At 55.9% G+C, this 19,606-nt stretch overlaps 1 protein-coding gene across 1 annotated transcript; it reads right to left on the bottom strand.

Moving 5' to 3' along the window:
- Positions 1-4,498: 4,498 nt before the first annotated feature.
- JDP2 (Jun dimerization protein 2) lies at positions 4,499-18,873 on the bottom strand. Its single transcript, XM_032187624.1, has 4 exons — positions 18,837-18,873; positions 8,697-8,920; positions 5,613-5,717; positions 4,499-5,040 (listed from the first exon to the last, which is right to left on the bottom strand). The coding sequence occupies exons 2-4, from the start codon at positions 8,895-8,897 to the stop codon at positions 4,855-4,857; spliced, it is 492 nt and encodes a 163-aa protein (XP_032043515.1). The 5' UTR covers positions 8,898-8,920; positions 18,837-18,873; the 3' UTR covers positions 4,499-4,854.
- Between the last annotated feature and the right edge of the window lie 733 nt (positions 18,874-19,606).

Raw genomic sequence — 19,606 nt, 5'->3', positions numbered from 1 at the left:
CAGGCCACCTCATCCACACACCGTGAGACACCCACTGATGCCCACAGACTCATTCCAGCGCAAGGTCGCTGGCCTACAGCATTCAGCAGCACCTTGCAGCGAGATGTGGGCAGCAACCAGGCTGGCGTTAGCCTGCCCAGAGGCTCCACCAGCTCTAGGAGCCCACAGGCCTGTGTCAAAGCCTTGTTTCCCCTGGCCTCACCTGCTCCAGCAGATTTCCAGCGGATCTGCCTGGCCTGGAGGTGCTGCTGGAATTGGGGTGCTGGCGGAGCAGCCACAGGAACTGCAGCGTCAGGAGTCAGGACTTCCCCTGACAGCGCCACAGATGACAACTCAGCAAGTTCATTCTGCAGAAACTAGATAACATCAGCGCAAGGTGGTGGTTACTGGCAAAGGATCCGTTCCTGAAGCTTCATCTGAGACGTGACAGGCGGCAGCGAAACCTCGCTGTCACACAGACCCAACGTGTGCTTTTGCTTCGAGCCACGCAGGCTTCTGGAAGCAGCGCCTGGCTGGTACATCACAGATGCTCCTTCTGGCAGGGCTGGGACTGTCCCCTTGCTCCTGGAGAAGCCAAAGATGGGGAAACAAACAAATGCCCAAAGGCAGTGGAGAGCCAGGCGGTATTTCCAGGCCTGGGGAAGCAGCAGGATTGTTTTCTCATTGCTCTGCAGCCATCCTGGTGGCGCTTGAGCCTCTCCCAGCTGCCGGTCCTGCTGCCAGCCATGGGCTGCGCTGGTGCCACTCAGAGCACGCTGGCACCCCTGATCATGAAAGCAGTTTCCGTGGCTCTTGGTAAATAGCAAGGCTGGGGATTTTCAGAGGTTGTTTTCCAGCAAGATGAATAGAAGAGCCAATAGAGAGAAAGATAAGTGAATACCTGGTGGCCTTGGCTCATAATGAAACTAGAGTGGCAGGTCACTGCCAAAGATCAGCTGATAACACTTACCGCATGTCACGGAATCACCCTCCGGTCCTGCCAAGATGGGCAGAGGAGGTGTTTTTCAAACTCAGGATGAGAGCAATGCTATCGAAAACTGCAAAGTAATGGCCTGAGAGCCTGCTCTGCCCAAGGAGTGGTAAGGGGCTGGATGCCCTTGGCAGGAGAAAGCCCTGCAGGCAGGGGTGCCAGAGAAGGGGATGTGGAGAGGGCAAGAGGAGGAGGAAGGGAAGGGAGCCGTGAGCAAGCTTTGGGCTGCTCAATTGTCCTGGAATGGTTGCAAGACAGAGGGGTGAGAAGCTGGTGGGCTTGCAGAACTGGGGAAACTGGGGTTCTGCTGCCCAGGAGAAGAAGGGAGGCAGGCAGAGGGTGTGAAGCACTCACAGCAACCCCCAGCCCATCACCCCAGCACTGCCTCAGGCCTGATGCGCTGGATCAGAGCAGCACCCACCTTCCCCTGTGGGCAGGGGAAGAGGTGAGAGAGGCTTTGCCATGAGACACCAGGGAGATGGAGGCAGGAAACATGGTCGGGCTCATCTGCCCGGACTTCAGACAAAATCTGGACCCTGGGGACAGGTCCTGCTGGCACTGGGCAAGGTGGGCGCACACACAGCCTGGCCAAGGCCCCCCAGGAGCAGAGGTGTGCTGGTGCTGTGGCCGTGCAGCTCCTCCTGCTGGTGGCAGCACCTGAGAGGCCACCAGGAGGGAGGCCCGCGGCCTCCGGCAGCGCTGGCACGGGACCCATCCACCTTGCTGGTGGGTGGGTGGGTGGCCTTTGAGATATGGCCTTTGTAAGTAAGTCCCCAATCATCATCCCTTGTGCACCATGGGATGCGGCTGGGAAGACATTGCCATCGTTGTGCGTTGGGTTTGGGAGCACCACGCTGGCACTGGCAAGTGCTGGGCTCCTCCAAGGTGCAAGCACAGATGGGGCTGCATGCACATCCCCGGTGGTCTCTGTTCCTAATGAGGGAAAAGTGACAAGAAAAAACTTAAATAATTCAAGCTGTGCCCCCAAAGAGCTGATGTAGGACTGCAGAGCCCCGCGCAGCAGCCACTCATCTCACCTCCTTGTGGTGTGACAGAGATTCTGCCCAAATTTCTTTGACTCCATTCAGTCCCTTAGCTGTCGGCAGCCTCCACAGCCCCTCTGAGAGGGGTTGGATTCTCCCAGCCCTCCCTGGCACGGCCAAGCCATCAGCGGTATCCAGAGAGCCCCACCGCCAGCTCCGGGATCCACCACTACGTTGCTGCTGCCTTTGCTGGCTGCTTTTGGTGCGCTTGGTTTCAAAGGGCATCTTACATTTCTCTTTGAAGCCAGCTGTTCTCATAGCAGGCAGTTTTACTGCAGGGTGGCTGTTTGCCAGAGAAGGGCCATTGCCTGCACCCACGGCACTATCAGGGCTGCTGGAGGTGTGTGGTGGGTGGGGGGGAGTCTCCACCTGAGGATGAGCACACAGGCTGTCCAGGTGAGCAAAAAGCATGTGATAAATGTGGCTGCCCCATCCGATGTCCCACTGACCAGCAAAGAGGAAACTGGTATTTGCAGGGGGCTGGAAATTCCTTACCTTGTACGCTCTGCAGAGGGAAATGAAGTCCCAAAGAGAGAAGCAGGCCCAAGAAGTGCTCTGCGTCCTTTCAGTAGCAAGGACTGGGTCAGGTCGGAGCCACCGCGGCAGGGCAGCAGGGGAGGAAAGCTGCCTGGCTGTCGAGGGCTGCACAGCAGGCAGTGGGAGCCAGGCCACACACTGCTTTTCTTCAGCAGCTTTGTTTCAGATCCCTTCCCTGCACATCCCTCTAGCACACCTCAGCCAACAAATCCTTCCGTGGCAACAATTTGCCTGTGACAGATCCAGCAGACTTCAGACTCAATAAGGCAGCTGGCAGCATTTTGGGAGGTCCCAAAGACAGCAGTTATAGAAGGGGAGGGGAAATCCAGGAAGAAAGTATGGGACAGGCAAAGAACCAATGTAATATATCACTGGAGGTTAGGGGGTAGAAGAAGAACCTGCAGAGATAAACATGCATTTGAGAAGCAGTTGTGCTCAGGGAAGACCTCCTCCCATGCTATTACCACATTTAGGGCAAACTCATCCTGTCCCCACCACCACATCAGTGTTAGTGGCTGGAATGTGCATCTATACCAGATGCTGAAAACTTCTTTCACTCACCATTTGCATCAAAGTCACTTCATCCGCACTGGGTATGACACCAGGCTGGGAGATGACTGTGTTCACCACTGCCCCACGAGATACGTGGGTCACCACCGCCCAGAGGTGTCCCATGGGTGAGACAGGGCCTGCCCCAGTCCACACTGAGGTACCTTCCCGCTGCCTGTGGATGTAGGGCTCAGAAATACACCAATGTAGGGACAGGGCTTGGTTGTACATGTAGGGATGTCCTTTCAATGCCAGCAATCCCTTTAGTCCTAGCACCTCACCACCACCCAGCTGAGTATCTGCTGAACCTGCACATCCCTGTGCCTGGCACTGGCTGATGCCCAGGGCAGGGGTCGGCTTTCCCAGAACATCAGTCAGGGGCAGGGCTGGGACCAAGTGGAGGCCCAGAGGTCTTCCTACTGCCTTCCATGAAAGGGATCGCCACCACCACAGCACTGCAACAGCTCCCCTACCTTTTGTCTTCCCTGCAAGGAGTTCAAGCTCCTGTGTCTCACACCTCCAGCCTTCCAGTCATGTCCTGCCTGCCCTGTTAGGTGCAGTACTGAGCTGCTTCTTGATCGTCTACGCTCAGAGCCACCTCCGAGGCTCTCAGCTTCCCCGGGGTGAACTCCTCTACTAACACAGAGAGGCACCAAGACAGTTCTGGGATCAGCTTCCCCATCCTGCTCACCCAAGCACAGCCAGAAACCCAGCAGCTGCTGCCATGATGCCAAGCCCACCACAGCCTGGCCCAGACAAAGCACAGGAGGACAGTGTATGTAAAGGTAACATTTACTGAGAGATACAGAACTGAGTATTATGAAGGACATACATGGATGGAGACGGCAGCGACGGCCCTGCAGAGGGCTGCTGGACCCCCTTCCCAGCGTGCTGGGGGAAGGAGCCGGACGCCGCCGGACAAGTAACACAATGGAGATAACTGTGGCATATGCATTTGTAACAAACAGACCATCATAACATACATTTCTATGGGATCACATCTAGTGATTATATAAATCCATATAGAGATCGCTGTATAAAAACTTTGTAAAAAATATCTTAAAAAAAAAAAGTGTAAAAATGTGCATTCAAAAGCACGGCCGACGCGGACAGCTGGGCTGTAAACATTATACTGAGAGTGTGCTCGTGGGGGGCGCCTGCGCCACCGAGCCCCGACAGGCCTGCCCACCAGACGGGGCCGCGTCAAGTGTTTGCGGTTCTTCGGTTGGGGTTTTCGTGTGGAGTGTGCGCCAGGAGCGGCGGCGGCCTCCAGGGACGGCTCCGGCACGCGGCGGGGCGGGAGTGCTGCAGGCACCGCTCCGCCACCGTCCCTGCCACCTGCGGGCCCCGCTCCTCCCCGGCACGCTGAGGGGCTGTGGGGAAGAGAGAGGATGAAGCGAGAGCTCCTCCCGTGCCTCCTCCTCTCCTTCTCCTCCTCCTCCTCCTCGCAGGACGTGCTGCCATGCCGTGGGGCCACGGGGCCGCGAGCAGGCCGAAGGGCCGCGATGAGGTATCACAGAGAGGTTGCCCTCGCCCGCGCCGCTAGCCCTGCTCCCGGGTTCAGCCTCAGAGTAGACGGTTGACAGGTTCCCAATCTTCTCTGCCCCCAAAATTTGTTTGGTCCATAGTTCCCAAGGAAGCCCACTGGGTCCTGGATGCACCAGGCCTCGGTGCACAGTTCTTCATACAGTACATACATTAGAGACCCTGGAAGACCCTGCGCCACTGTCTCCTCCTCCTGGCCCAGTGCCACCTTCACTTCTTCTCTAGCTGCTCCAGCAGCGGGTTGGCTTCGCTCTCGGGTGTCTTGATGCTGTCTGTCCGCACGATGCAGGTCGGACGGTGCCGGTTCAGCATCAGGATCAGCTGCTGCCTCTCTTGTTTCAGCTCTTCTATCTGGGCCTTCAGCTCCGCATTCATGAGCTCCAGACGCTCCGACTCCTAACAGGGCAGAAACACAACTGCATGTGACTGCTTCAACAGAACAGATGCAAGAAGTATTTGGCCAACAAGCCACCTCTGCTCAGTGCTGCCCCTCAGCCCGTGCTGCACAGGAGCAGCCTGAGGACATGCTAAGACACCAGGTTCCTCCGGGCAGTTCCTACCCAACCCACAGCCAGCTCCTAGGGCAGCGAACACCCTGCCTGGCTGCTTTCCATGGGCTGGAAGGACACCAGGAAACAAACCTGCATTTTTAAATTTTGAAAGGTTCATCCCCCTGTCAGCAAGGAGTGGCCTTTGTGAAATGGCTCCTTGTCCCAGCTGTGTCCTTTGCCTGCATCCCACCAGCCCTTAGAGAAAAGCAGTCAGGCGGTGGGAGTGTTCTTCTGCCTTGGGGTCACGGCCAGAGGGAACCTGGCCTCTGAATGGGGAAACCTCCAGGAATCTGGGCAGAAGGCCCCTGTCCTGGGCCACATTCCCAAGGGTGCTCCTGCTCCAGCACAGACACCGGCAGACCATCAGAGCCCTCTTTCCCCCAGGCCCAGAGCCCACCTCCAGGTCAGGGCACCCACCCGCTGCAGGAACTCTGTCCTCTCCTTCTTCTTGTTACGACATCGCGCTGCTGCTACCTTGTTTTTCTCCCGGCGCCTTTTCCTCCTCTCCTCTTCCTCATCAAGCTGCAACAAGATGGAGAAGCCCAGGTCAGAGCCATCAAGTGGAGGAGGTTGGCAGCCCCTGGCAGCCCCACTGCCACCCTCACCAGTGGTCACCAGTGACGTGGTCCAACCCTTACAAGGGACCAAACGTGTCGCTGCCACAGCCTCTAACGTTGATGTGCCTTCAACTTGGGGGCCAAGCCACCAGGCCACCCCAGAAGGTGGGGACAGTGGGGTGCATCTCCAATAAGGACACGGGACACAGCAGTGCCGGTGCTGTTTGCCATGACTCAGTCACTCCCTGCTATCTGATTCAAACCGCACAGACCACGCTAATAAGCCCTATGGGCTGGAAACCCATAATCAAAGTACTTAGGGAAAAGTCTGTGTAAGTGGCCTGTGGCACGCTTACAGCCGAGAACCCAAACCAGTTCCTTCTCCAGAGAACTGCGAGTGCTAGAAATCTTCATAAACTCAGTATCCACGTGACACCTTGCAGCACAGCAGTGGAGAAAAGACCCTTTGGGCCTTTAAGACCCCAAAAATAACCGTGAGCATTTGGCCTGGGACTCTGAGATGTCAGACTGAACTGCCTTGTTCCTATCAGTTGGCAGCTGACAGCATACATCCTTTCAAATACAGTGGCAGCCACATTTACTTTATGATCACTTCCACAGTCTACTTGCACCTTCTTCTAGGGCACCTCCAGCCTGCCAAGGCGGCCACATCCTTCCCTTCGTACTTCCCCAACGTGATCAAGGAATGTGTCTCCCAGATGAGCCTCTCGCAGCACACGCCATCTGAACAGCCTCACTGCTCTCACACCTGGGCTTAGGGACCTTATAAGAAGCCAAGAGGTCTCCAACACAATAGGCATGAAGTGGTGGTGGGTGTGGGGATTTTGATTTACAGAATCAAAATTCCTCTAATCAAAACATCTTGATGTGATGTGCCAGGACAGAATGAAATGCTAACTGGGCAGAATTAAGTAAGCTGCATGTCTAATATCTAAAGGACAATGTCCAAGTTTTATAGCACTAACAGCTTTCGCATCTTCTCTATGTTATTTCTCAAGCATTATACCAAATTTACCATTTTAGATGGGAGCAAACGCAGCACAAGCTACGCACAGACTTCCCACAGTGCCAGGCTGCAGCCAGCCCTCTGCCACAGCAGCACTATGCTTAGGAGAACCAGGATGGGATCTGTGCTGATGCCCCCATGTCCCATCAGAAGCTGCCAGCTCTCACTACATTGTGATGGGCATCTGCAGAAGCGACCAGGCAGGCTCTAACTCCGTGCTCTGCTGCCTTTTCCTGGAAGAACAGTGAGAGCACCAGCCTCACTGTCTCCCTGCGAACTGCCTGACACATTTCCATGCCTAGTTGCTCTGCCCATTAGGGATCAAAGAGTAAGTGTCCCTTTCCTGCCCAATTTAGCTTCCCCTACACCCACTGGGGCCAGCGAAGGGCCGTGCCCTTTAGATGTGGCCCACAGGTGCTCAGAGAGAGTGGCTCAGCACAGATAGCAGCAGCCTGAACTCTTGGCTCTGCTTTTTGTTGTCCTACAGCTCCTGCCACTTCAAGAAAGCAGCTTTTCTCCTTCCTGCCTCTGTTTCAGTTCAGAAAGGTGACATGGCCCTGGTGCTGGGGGTTAGGACTCAGCTCTGTTACAGGCACGAGGGATGGTAACAGTGCATCCACCACCCCATACGTGGGCTTTCTGTGCACTGCCACGGACAAACACCCCTGTGCCAGGGCAAAAAGCTGCCCTTTCCCCAGCTCTGCACTGAGCATGACATGCCAGCACCCAGCCTCCCCAGGCTCCATCTCCCTGCAAGAGGAGAGCAGCTGCAGGCTGCATTGCAAAATTACGCATGGGTTGCTTCTTGGCTACTCACGGAATAAGCAGCTACTGCTTCGGCTCTCCCAGGCTTTTGCTGCAAAGCCCATGCCAGGAGCAGCTCCATTTGCCATCCTCAGCTCTTTGGCTCCACGGGCCGTGCAGGGGAGGAAGAGGCTACAAGGGGAGGCAGCCATCTGGGGGCTGCTGGTGGGGCTCCCCTCATCTTTCCTCCACATTTCCCTGCAGATCAAGCTGCTATAGAAGTAGCAGACCAGGAGCTTGGGACACATTTGGCTTTAGATGCCAACTCATAACTGCACTGCCCATGGAGGGACCAATGCCTTCAGCATCTCCCAGTCTTCTGCTGGCCTCCTGCAGCACCCCATCCCCTGCTCCATCCTTATGGAGCTGCCAAGCCCCTTCCCAGGTGGGTTCCAGCTGGCTCCCAGCACAGTGTGAGCTGCCAGGACACCGCTGGACACAGCACTCCACTGAAAGGTGACCGATGGGCTGGATGGCAGAGGTTCTGCCAGCAGGAGTCCACCACAAGGGGTGGGTGCAAAGGATCAGGAACCCTCCCAGTGGGTGGGCCTGGATGCTGCTGAGCATTTACCATAAGATTTGGGTGAAACCAAGTGTCAGCACTCATTCGGAGCTCCCTGGAGCTGCTGCTTCATCTGCTCACGGCTCACCATGGACAACCTCTCACAGACTGAGCACCCCTGACAATGCACAATGCCCCATCCTCACACGGCATTGTCTGAAGTATTCTCCAGCAGGAGCAAGAGGATTGCTCATTAGGGCTGTTTACCAAACAGTCCTGACCGAAGCCACCACTCTCACCACTTTGGGGCCTCACACTGATGGACTTCCAGCTCCATTTGCTGGCACTGGTTGACACAAGCAGCACCAGCACAGCAAGGCTGAAAGAGCCAGACAAAACACAAGGCAAGCACACAAGGAAAATGCTGTGCAAGTGCCTCCCAAGCCCCTATAACACAATCGTGATGTGACAGCCCATGGGACCGAGCAGCAGCCGCCCACCACCCCTTCCCCAGGAGCCCCACAGAGCGACCCGGGCAGTGGCAGGCACCCCTGGGGAGCAGCCCCTGCCCATCTGCGGGGCCGCTCGCAGCCAGCAGCCCCCAGCCTCACCTCACTTTTCACGGGCTGGGGCCTCTTCCCAAGCTTCACCTCCAGGAAGTGGAGCGGCGAGATCATGGCCCCGATGTTGCGGATGTCGGCGTACTTCAGCTCCTCGGCGGTCAGGGCGGTGCCAGGCAGTCCCGTCAAGGGGCCGAGCCCAGGCAGCGCGCCGGCCGTCAGCGACGGGTCGGGGATCTGCCCTGGCATCATAGCAGGGGACACGGCTCCGCGGGCTGCAGGGAGAGAGACACGGCCCGTTACCTCCCCGCTTCCAACGTGGCACGAACCCAGCCGGCTCCACAGGCCCAGGGAAAGCTGCCGCTCTCCCCCAGGGATGGCAAAAGCAAGGAATGAGCACAAGCTGGGTGGCAGAGACCAAAATATACAAATCCTGCTAGGAAGGACATGCTACTGGCATGTAGATGAGGAAGAAGAAGAGACCTGAGAGGCAGAGCACCAGAAAAACAGGAGCTTGGTGCAGGGACTTACAGGATCAACAGTGATGTGGTCCCATGGGCTGTTGGTCTTGGCACACCTTTGTCTGGAGTGCCGAAGATCAAGGTTTTGCTCTTACTGCGTTTTGATTAATGCGTAGGTATTAGGCCGAGAAGAAACGAGCATTGTGAGGACCGCACCGTGCCGCGGGCTGGCTGCCGGCTGGGCAGGCTGAGCCTGCTGACCGGGGTCGGGGCACAGCGCACGGGGATGGAGGATAAAACAATGAAAAGCTGCTGAGGGAGAAACCCGCCACTGAGCAAACATCGCCCAGCACAAACACGAGGAAACAAAGGCTGGAGGGGAGGGGAAGTGGAGCAATGTGCAAAAGGCTTCTTCTATCAGGAGAGAAAAAAAAAAAAAAAAAAATTGGAGCTTGAAAGAGAATAGGATTGGGACAAGCTTTGGCAAGTCACTCATAGGCAGAAGAAAGGGAGTTACCAGGAAATGTGCAGAACAACTGGCTAAGAGATACAGAAATAAAATGAGACCTCAACTGAGAAGCCTGTAGAGCTGGAGCTGTCCTATCAGCCAAAAGGCAGAGGGAGCAGGTGGCTGTTGGCTACCACCTAAGCCTGTCTCTGCTTGTGTAACAGGCCTGGGACACTCTGGTGACCCAGTTACAACATGCAGTCACCTGCTGTCCATGCAGCCACCATTCCCCTGCCCCAAACACAGCCACACGGGGAGCCTGGGGGTAGCCACCCCATCCCACCCCATGTTGGGAGTCACCCCAAAGGGGAGAGGGGCTGCAAGCTGGCAGCACCCACTGCCGGAGCCAGGAGATGCATGAGGGAAAGGGTAAGGCATGCTCGCCCTGCTCCTTCCCAAGCAGCCACTCTTGGACACTGAGAAACAGGGCAAGGGGTGATGCAGGCTTTTGGTTGACGCAGTACAGCTGTGCTAAATGCAGGCACACACACGTTAACAAGGCAGCTGCCACAGCTGCCCAGCACTAGCCACCCCAGGTGGCAGATCTGTCACCACCAGGCTGCGAACGTGCGCAGAGCCGAGCGTGGGACAGGAGTGACGGAGCGCTGAGTTGCACAGGGACCTCTAGAGGTCACCTTGTCCAACCCCCTGCTCACACAGGTCAGCAAGTGCAAGTCAAACTCAAACACGACAAGCAGAGAAGGTAAGGACTTCTTGGCACTGGCACGTCTCTCTGCCCAGGAGATTAGTTGATGTACTAGTTAATGTCAGGGAACAGATGAGCAGTGAGGGGGAAGGAAAGCCACTCATACAGGTTAGTCCAGACCAGAGAGGCAAACAAAAGCTCCACGGCTCCCAGCACGAGTGCTGTGCAGGGCGGCCTGGTGTGACAGACCAAGGGATTTGCATCAGAGAGCACCTACAAACTGCAGAATCTGTAAGCAGGCATACACTCTAACCTGCCACCGAGACCCAGGTGCCAGTGTGAGCTGTCCCAAGGCAACCAACAGGACTTGAAAAAGAGCATGGAAAGCAAATGCAGCAGCACCATGACCATACAGAGGCAGTGGCACGCAGTGAGCAGGAAGCAAGCCCTCTGCTGCGGTCATCTTTCAGGAGAGACGAGAAAGGGGAGGGCAAGGCAGCGCTCCCCGTGCTGGTATGCAGGGGGAGGATGCTGGGCTGGGGGGAGATGATCTGCACAAGGATGTAGCAGCATGAGAAGGAGCAGATGGGAAAGAGAGGAGAGATGGGTGACTTGTGAAGGAAAGTGATGCTACCTGATGAAACAGACTCCTGCCCGTCTGATGATAAAAAACTTGGTAGTGACGCTTGACCTCAGAAGAGACTACATATCAACTCCCTGGGACTGCAGAGCCCTGAAACAATCCGAAGCATTTATTCCTCCAGAGCACTCCCCAAAGCGGACAGCTGTAACTCCATGTTGCAGTGCCAGCAGTGCTCTGAAGCTGCCACCTCCCTTCCCTGCCATCCAGACCTCACGCAGCAAAGATACCCAGAAACCAGGCACCGTCCTGCCCTAGGCTGCACTCCACTTCCAAAAACACCAGCAGGTATTGCCTAAATCCCTCCCATCTTCCTCAGAAACTGTCCCTCTCCACAGGGCAGCGCCTGGCCAGTGAGGTGACACGGCAAAGCGGGGGACACCTTCCCCCGACACATTGCCACAGGACATAGCAGCGGAGTTATCTCACTGCTGTTTGGGGATAACTACATGCACTGCATCACGAGCCCATTCCCAGCCACCACCAGTACGGTGACACACGGTGGCACTGGGAAGAGGCCCACCAACAGCAGCACAGCTCCTGCACACCCCCAGCAGCAGTCCCATGGACACCCACCTCCAGCTTGGAAAAGTTTGGACATAATGAAAAACTAGGACTCCGTGGCAGAGGTATACGAACACCCTGAAGCCTCCTTCCTGCAAATGCTGTGAGCTGCGCTGGCACACACAGATTTGGGGCCTTGGCCCACCCTTTCCTATGGTTCAGGCTGGGACCTGACTCGAGCCCACTGCTGGATGCTTAAATTCGTTCTCAACTTGGGGAACCCGGTTTTAATTAATTGTTTTACATCATGACAGCAAGAGTATCTACATGCCAGGCTGGACAGTCCAGGTCTTCAGCTACAGAGAATGCATGGTCAATATAATTTATGAAATAAGGAGGGAGATTATTTTTTTTCTTCCAGGCTATGGGACTACCTGAGCACTGAGTGCCACCCTGCACTCCAGCTCTGAGCAGCTCCCCAGGGAAAGCTTGCTAAGGATTTGAGAAAATGTTATGCTCTGTCTGGTCTACCCTCTCCCTCTACATCTTTGGTCTAGTGGCTTTATGTGCCTTGAAGGAGCCTGAGTGAAGGAGCTGGCCCAGTACCTGTTTTGCTGCCTGAGCAACTTATCCTGAACCCAGTTACTGCATTGGCAAAGCCCACAACACACGTGCATCAGCTTAAATTAATTCTAAAGCTGTTCAAACCAAAGCACAAGGAGGCACCCAGCAGAACATGAGCCTGCACATTAGGACGAGCTGAGAACTAGGCGAGAAGGAAGGCTCCTCCAAATGGGGTCCAGCACAGGGGTCAGGAAGCTGAGGAGCACACCAAGAACTGCCAAGAGTCAAGCTGTGTTAGACCTTGGAGAGGAATGTAAACCATTTCCAGCAGAGCTGTAACCGCAAAAACGAGGGAATGAGGAGAGATGCCACCCCCCTCAGAGCAGGGTGCAGTGAGCATTAATCCAGCCCAGGCCCTGAAGCACCACAGCCGCAGGCACCATCGCTGCTGATCGCAGGGACTCTCACGTCCAACTACTTCTGTTCCCAGGTACCCAAGTCCCAAATACTTTCACCTACTTCCCTGCATAACACTACAGGTAAGAAGTTGTACTTCGATCATGTTAAAAATGCCAAAAGATGTAATTTTATTGAATATTTGGCCTTATTCCTGAGGCTGTTACTCTGGAAGACACCAACATGCCTGCCTAGAGCTCCAGCATATTTCTATCACATTTGCATGTTAGGACAGAAATAACTTTGAGGTGCAAGATCTGAATTTGACCTTTAAGTTGCAGCTTTTCAATAGCCAGATCTTGCTGGAAGTGGTGAATACAGCTGGTGCATTGCCAGTTCGTAATTCCTCCCTGGATTTTCCCTTGCAGTGTTTGTTATTTCTAGGGAACGTGAACCAGCTCACCTCTGATTCCTTCACTTTCTAACACTGTGCTTTAGCTGGGACTCTTATTAGATTTGTTCTTTTCATAACTGGTTGTTAACACAAACTTTTTTTTTCTCCTCGGTGCCAGGCGGTCTTTCAATGGCTCCTTACATGAGCTGAAAGAAGTTGCATCCTCAGTAAAACCTAGCTTTCTGGTGTCCTACTGCACAACCACACAATTCCTGCATTGTATCAGCTATGCTTCTTCACATAACGCAGCCAACAGCAAAGCAAAGCAGCGAGGGGAAAGAGAATGTGTAGTCTTCCATCTGACACTGGTATCTGCATGACGCCAGCTGCTCCAGTTTACATTCCCTGTAGCTGTGCGTTCTGCACTGATGCTATTCATCATTTTGTGCCACAACATCTCAAGATGCTCCACAGTGAATTATGAGACAGAGGAGGCTTTCTTAAAACTTCAGCTCAGCGATGCACAGCTTGTGTCATTCAATGTTCTCCGTAGCAACTAACCTTACAGCAAAAATCTGGTCAACACGTGATTTCATGGGTCAAAACCCAGTTTGTACTTCTTCAGCTTTGCTCCTACCCTCCCCTTGTTCTGGGTAAGCGCTGGAACACACGACTTGACCTTTTGCCAAAATGTCTGTAAACCCTCCTAATTATTGCAGTCCCTTTTGCATCCTCGCTCTGGAACTGCAGGTCTCAGACCTGCAGTCTGCTGGCAAGCTCAGTTATTTTATCTGCAGCCTCATCTCCAAAAAGCTGACAACAGTACAGCTTCCTTTTCTCACCTTTTTGCTGCATTTTTCACAGCATTTTTCACAGCAGTGACGTTCTGTCCTTTGTCCCCCAACCACGTCTTTATGGTCAACGGTCTGTGACACTGGCTCACTTAATGTTTTATTAAAGGCAGCACGGAGCACTCCTTGTTTTTCTCCTGTTGCTGGGGTCTGTTCTTTTCAGGAGCCAGCTGCCCAGTGGGAAGAAGCTTTACCGAGCTGTTACTGACCCACACATTTGCTCAGCTTCACTGTCCCTGCATATGCTTCTGTTCTTTTTCTTACACTTTAAGTCTTTATTTCCTTGTGGTTTTGTTGTTGTTTTGTTTTCCATACTGACTTCTGTTGCTTTTTCTGGGGACTCTGAGTTTGTTGTTTGTTGTTTTTTTTTTTTTTTCCTTTTTCTGAGGTAGCTGATGTTTGCGCAGCAGTTACTGCATAAATCTAACGTGCGTAGGCATAATCCACGTAGCCCAGGGTCCCTGGGGGCTTGTATTCTGGTTGCTAGCCTACATTCATGCCCCTCCTGCCACCTCTTCAGTGCTATTCTTACCCACAGCCTAAAACCAGCAGAGGAATGCCTACCTGTGCTGAAGTCACACATTCATTTCCCTGTGCAGAAGCTGACTTTGTCTGTATCTGCTACTCCCCCGGGAGCATCCTGTGCATCCTCACCTAGCCAAGCGCATGGTTTGCTTCTTTATAAGCCAGATGCAGTTGCTGCTTTGTCAACAGCACCATCCTACAGCGAAGACCAAAGCAGCTTTCTGACAGACACCCGTCACTTCACCTTAAATTGCCATTGCTGCCTTATCTGTGCTGTCAGCTTCCTTGGTGAGAGTGGGAGCTGTTTACAACCTTATTTTCAGTTTCTGGTTATAGTGCTGGCTATAAATCACAGTCTCTTCCAGCACAAGCTCTACCACACGCTCTGACATCTGCAGTGGTTGACCCCAGCACCCTGCCCATGCTCAGAGAGCCAGGCTGGCACCTACTGCCAGCCGGGGGGGATTGCCACTGTAAATATCAGCCTCTTCCTCTTTTTTCCAGGCTAACAAGCAGTGCCATAAGGCAGTCTGTCCCAGCAGCCCTTCTCCACGCTGCCAGCAGAACCAAGGCCCTGCCTGCCTGTTGTTCTGCCACGCCAGGCCCGACCTGGGTGCCTGCCATTACTTGCCAGCTGCCATGCGTCGGAGCGCTGCCAAAGCCTGCAACCTCCCGTACCAGCTATCTTTGATCTCTTCATCAGTACGTTAGCACTTAGCATACTGCTGCCATTTGTTCGTGCAGTCCTGGAGCCCTGGGCTCTAAGTCAGCCCTTCATCTGTTCACGGCCAACAAGCGAGAATTCTGCTCTGGAGATCAGAAGTAACGCTGCCATCCATGAGAAGCAAATTGCGGTCCCTTGGAATTTACTATGGCTTTACCATCCTTTTTTTTTTTTTTTTACTTTTGCTTTTAGCTCCTGGCTATCAAGTTTGCTCAGTCTGTATGCTCTACACCGCATCTTTCCAGTTCCTTCTCATTGGCAGAAGGATGATTTATATGAAAGCCCTTTCCTGACATGCCCGACTTCTCATGCCTCAAGAATGTAACTTTCTAAACAAAGACAGGGCAATTGGCTATCACTTGTTTTCTGAAGCACGGAGCCACTTGCTTTTTCCCCATCTGGACTTTCTGGCTGGGGGGCTGCAGGGGCTTGAGGGCCAGTGGAGCCCACAAACACTTTTCCATATCAAGATTCAGTTCAGCACCCCGTGAGCGCCGCATTAACGCTACCACGCTGACGGCACAAAGCCACACCTCATATGCCCAGTGCCAAAAGTACCTGAACATGCAATTACCTTTTTTTTTTCCCTGTTTTCTAGAATGTGATATGCTCCCACTCCCAGGCAGCAGCCACCAGCTCTGAACACCAGATGCACCTCGTTGGAAGGAGCTCCTTACAGCAGGTCACCCTGTAACCTAACTTCTTCTGCTCTGCATTTTTAAAAGCAGTTACTTCCAGTGCCAAAGGCCACACCGATCCGTATCAAAGTTATTTGCCAACCATCAAAACACAGCAACAGCCAAGCCCTTTGGTTCTAACCTGTCCTTCAGACACCCGTGCAGCAGCGCTGGCAAACATGGACTTTAACAGGCGCTGTGCGTTTATTCATTCATCTGCTGAGCCCGTGGGTGCACAGCCCAGCACCCGCGGTGCACTGAGGCGCTGCAGTGACACCCACTGGGATTAAACTCTGCAAGGCCCCCCTTCAGCAAGGAGGTAGGACTGCTTAGTGAGTGCTACAAGGCATTTGGGGAGGTTGCTCCCTGTCTAAAGACCAGTTTAAGGTCTCACAGCGTGGCTTACCAGGTGTGCCGAGCTGCAGCGTGCCACCTCTGTATGGCAGACACCACGGGGCCTCACTACTGCCACTGCACTTCCATCCCAAGAGGTTTGCAGCCAGCTCCTGCAACCCAGGGCAAAGAAGAACCCTTCCCACAGACACCCCCAGCTGCTCCTTCTCTCCTCCTGTTCCTTCTCTCCCACGGGCAACGTGGTGGACAAAGAGCTGCAGGGTCTGCGAGCACCCTTCCGTGTAGTGTCCCAGCCCGGATCCCTGAGCTCCACCAAGCGGGCCATCATGCTGAAGAGAGGAAGGAGCTCTGGAGGAGGAGATCCTCAGGAGATGGAAATCTAGACTGTTTTCTTGAGTGGGAGCAGCCTGGCTCAGCCCTGGATGTCTGGTTTCACACAGATGGCAGAAGAACGCCTGAATTGCTCACAGGGAGAAGGCTGCGAGGAGCATTCTGAGAGCAGGAACACGGAGAGCCCTGCTGCCTCCCTCCTCTCCTCCACCAGGGAGGCACCCAGCTCCTGACACTGCACCCAAGGGGCAGCCCAGAGCTGGCAGCCTCACCAGGGCACGTGTGAAGCCCCCACATACCTGCCTGTCTGCTGCTTTGGCTTCTTATTCCCATTACGAGAAGGCAAGAAACCAGTCCTCAACTTTAGCAATAACCCCCTCTTTGCCATCAGCAAAGCAGTCAGCTCAATCCTCCTCCTTCCTCCAGCATTTTCCTCCGTACCTTGGCAGGGCAGCAGAAAGCTCCAGTTGAGCACCACGCTACCCCTAGCACTGCAATGCAGCACCTTCAAGCAACCTGTACCAGCAGGGGTTCGCACAGCACCCAGCACAGCCAAGGCTCCTCGCAGCTACTGCATTAGGAGGTTGCCATTAATTATGGCTTTGGCATGGAGCGTGGCAGACATTTAATAACGCGGCACCGCTCCACGGACAGCAGCACACAACAGGGAGGTAGAAGAGACCTTGTTCCTACCCACAGCAGTTCAGATGGACGTGGGGAGGAGGGAGTGTGCCGATCTGAGCTAGGCTGCAGCTCAGGCACTGAGGTTAACAACTGACTTCTTGAAATCCCCCAGGACCTTCCACAGCCGCATGTGGTCAGGGCTGGAATCTTCTTCAAGAAGACAGCCCTCCCCTGGCACAGAGCTCCAACCTCAGGGGCAAGGGTGGCCTCAGAGATGAGAGGCCCCCCTACAAACTCCTCAGAATTGTGCCCTGAATGCCAGGGTCATCCACAGAGACCTCTAAGCCATATAAAGACCAGCTCTGGCTGGCTTGCAGCAGCCCCGCTCGGCTGAGAGGCCCATACAGGCCTTTGGCTCCCAGGCTGCATGCTAAATAGCCTGCAGGGTTTGGACTGATGCTCTGGGCAGTCCATGCAATGGAGAAACCCACGCAAGCAGCCAAAGGCAGATGGCAGCAGGCTTGCTGTGCCTGCTCCTTGCCACATGGGCACCGCAGGACACGTACAGGCTGCCACACACCACGGCTTGGTCCTGGGGGAGCTGGGGCCAGGTCAATGAGGCACAGCCCACTGCAGCACAAAGAGCTTCTGGGCAGCTTCAGGCTCTCAAGATGCTGCGTGCTGCCCGCTACCTGGCCCAGGTGGAGCAGACAAAGTTGGCAACACCAGCATGGGGAAGGAGAGCACCCGGTGGATGCTTGGCGCTGCCTGCTCTCCAACAGCCCAGCTGGGCACGCTGCTGAGGTGGAGGGGATATCTCCTCCTCCTCAGCCAGGGTCACAGCCGAGACCTTGGCACCCTGTAAGGAGGGACGTGCTCAGCTGTAAGCAGGAGGGAGCAGCAGCCGCAGCGGGCAGAGGGAGCAGCAACCTGCCATGAGCTCCTGGCCGCCCCGGGAAATCGCAGAGACCCGAGGAGCACGGCAGCCAGTCGCTGCCTGACACAAGGACAGCTTGGATGGCAGCTCCAGCACCCACCCACTCGTCCCCCAGATGGGCAGTTTTTTTTCTTCCCTTTTTGAATCACCAGGAGTCATACCGAGGATGTGAACTCCAACCATTGGCATTCCCAGATGTCCCCGTGAAAGCAGTAACCACCAGATTCCCCGCGCGGACTCTGGCAACGGCCTCCAGATCGAGTTTTTCCTGCGAGTTCTCCTGAAACCAGCTAAAAAATCCTGCTCCGAGCTGCTGAAGCATTTGTTTCTGCCGAGCTCTCGGAGTCCAAACACACGCGCACACACACACAGTTTGGCAGTGGTTGTGTTCCAGGGCTGGTAATACAAGCCATGAAGGAGGCTGCCAAGACAAGCAACAGAACGAGCCAGGCCCCGTTTCATTGGCCACCATACGCTGCATATGGCCCTGGAAGCAGCCAGCGCAGTGTTCTCACCCTCCTTGAAGGCATAGGAGACCCTGTGTTTTCAAATACACCTCCACAGGGCCTTCATTAAAGGAAAATGGAAACATAATGTGGCTCTTGCTCTCCTGCTAGTTCTCCCTTTCCCCCAATTTGCTCCCAACCCTATTTCCCTACCACGGAAAAAAAAGCAAAGCAAAGTGCCTCCCGGAGCAACCCGTGCAGAAGAACACAACTTCCACTCAGCCCCACGCCCGGCTGCCCCAGCGGGCTCGGGACGGGGCGGCGGGGATCCCGGGGGGTCCCGGGGGGTCCCCTCTCTTTCCGAGCACCCCAGGACCCCGCACCGCGAGCGGGGCTCCCCGCAGCCCCCCAGCCGCACACCCCACGGGCAGGTGGAGCTCGGCTCCTCCCCGCACCCCCAAAAAGGAGCGGGGGGCTCCGATCCGCGCCCGGGGGCCCCATCCCCGCGCCCCGAGCGCCCCGAGCGCCCCGCGGCCACCCCGGCATCCGCTCCCCGGTCTCCCCCCGGCCACCCCCGCTTCCCTCCCGGCTCCGCCGTGCCCGCACCCACCGTGCACGGGGAGCGGGCCGCCGGGATGCCCGCGGGGCCCGGCAGCGGGCTGCGGGTTCAGCCCCGCCGCCGCCGCCCGGCTCGGCTCGGCTCGGCTCGGCTCCGCCGCCCCCGGTCGCTGTCGCTGTCGGTGCCGGTGCCGGTCCCCGCCGGGCCGCCCCGGCCGCCCCCCGCCGCCCCGGTGCGCGCCTCCCGCGGGCTGTGGCGGGCGGCGGGGTGGGTTGCATCAGCCCCGGTTATATAGCGGCCCCTGGGCTGCGGGGAGGGGTCGGGAATGCGGAACCGGCCGGGCTGCCAGCGCCACACGTCAGGGAGGGAGGGCGGGCGAGCGAACGGGGCCGCGGGGCGGGGAGCGCCGAGATGGGGTGGCACCGGCACCGGCACCGGGAGCGGTACCGGCACCCGCACCCCCCCGGCACCACGCAGCGCCCGGCCCGGGAGGTGAAGGACGGCACGGGCGGCTCTGGCAGCCCCCCACCGGCCTCTCCCCGCTCCCAGAGGTGAAGCCGGGGGGTGGCGGCCCTCCGGTCACCGGCCCCTCACCGGGGGGAGAGGAAGCAGAAGGGTTTGGGGAGCCCCTGCCCAGCTGCTTCGGGCTCCCTCCCGGCTTGGCACTGGGATACCCCCAGGGGACGTTGCCCCCCGAGGCACCTCCCCGGCCTCGTGCCCTAGCACTGAGGTGGCAGGTGATGAGTGCGGGCTTCCTGCGAACTGATTTGCATGGATTTGAATCGTTTCCTTCCTCTTTAACACCGGCCCTTTCTCCCACC

Source organism: Aythya fuligula, chromosome 5 (assembly GCF_009819795.1).
Source record: "Aythya fuligula isolate bAytFul2 chromosome 5, bAytFul2.pri, whole genome shotgun sequence".
NCBI lineage: Eukaryota > Metazoa > Chordata > Aves > Anseriformes > Anatidae > Aythya > Aythya fuligula.
Note: the sequence above shows the minus strand (reverse complement) of the source record. Positions and strands in the feature narration are given on the sequence as shown.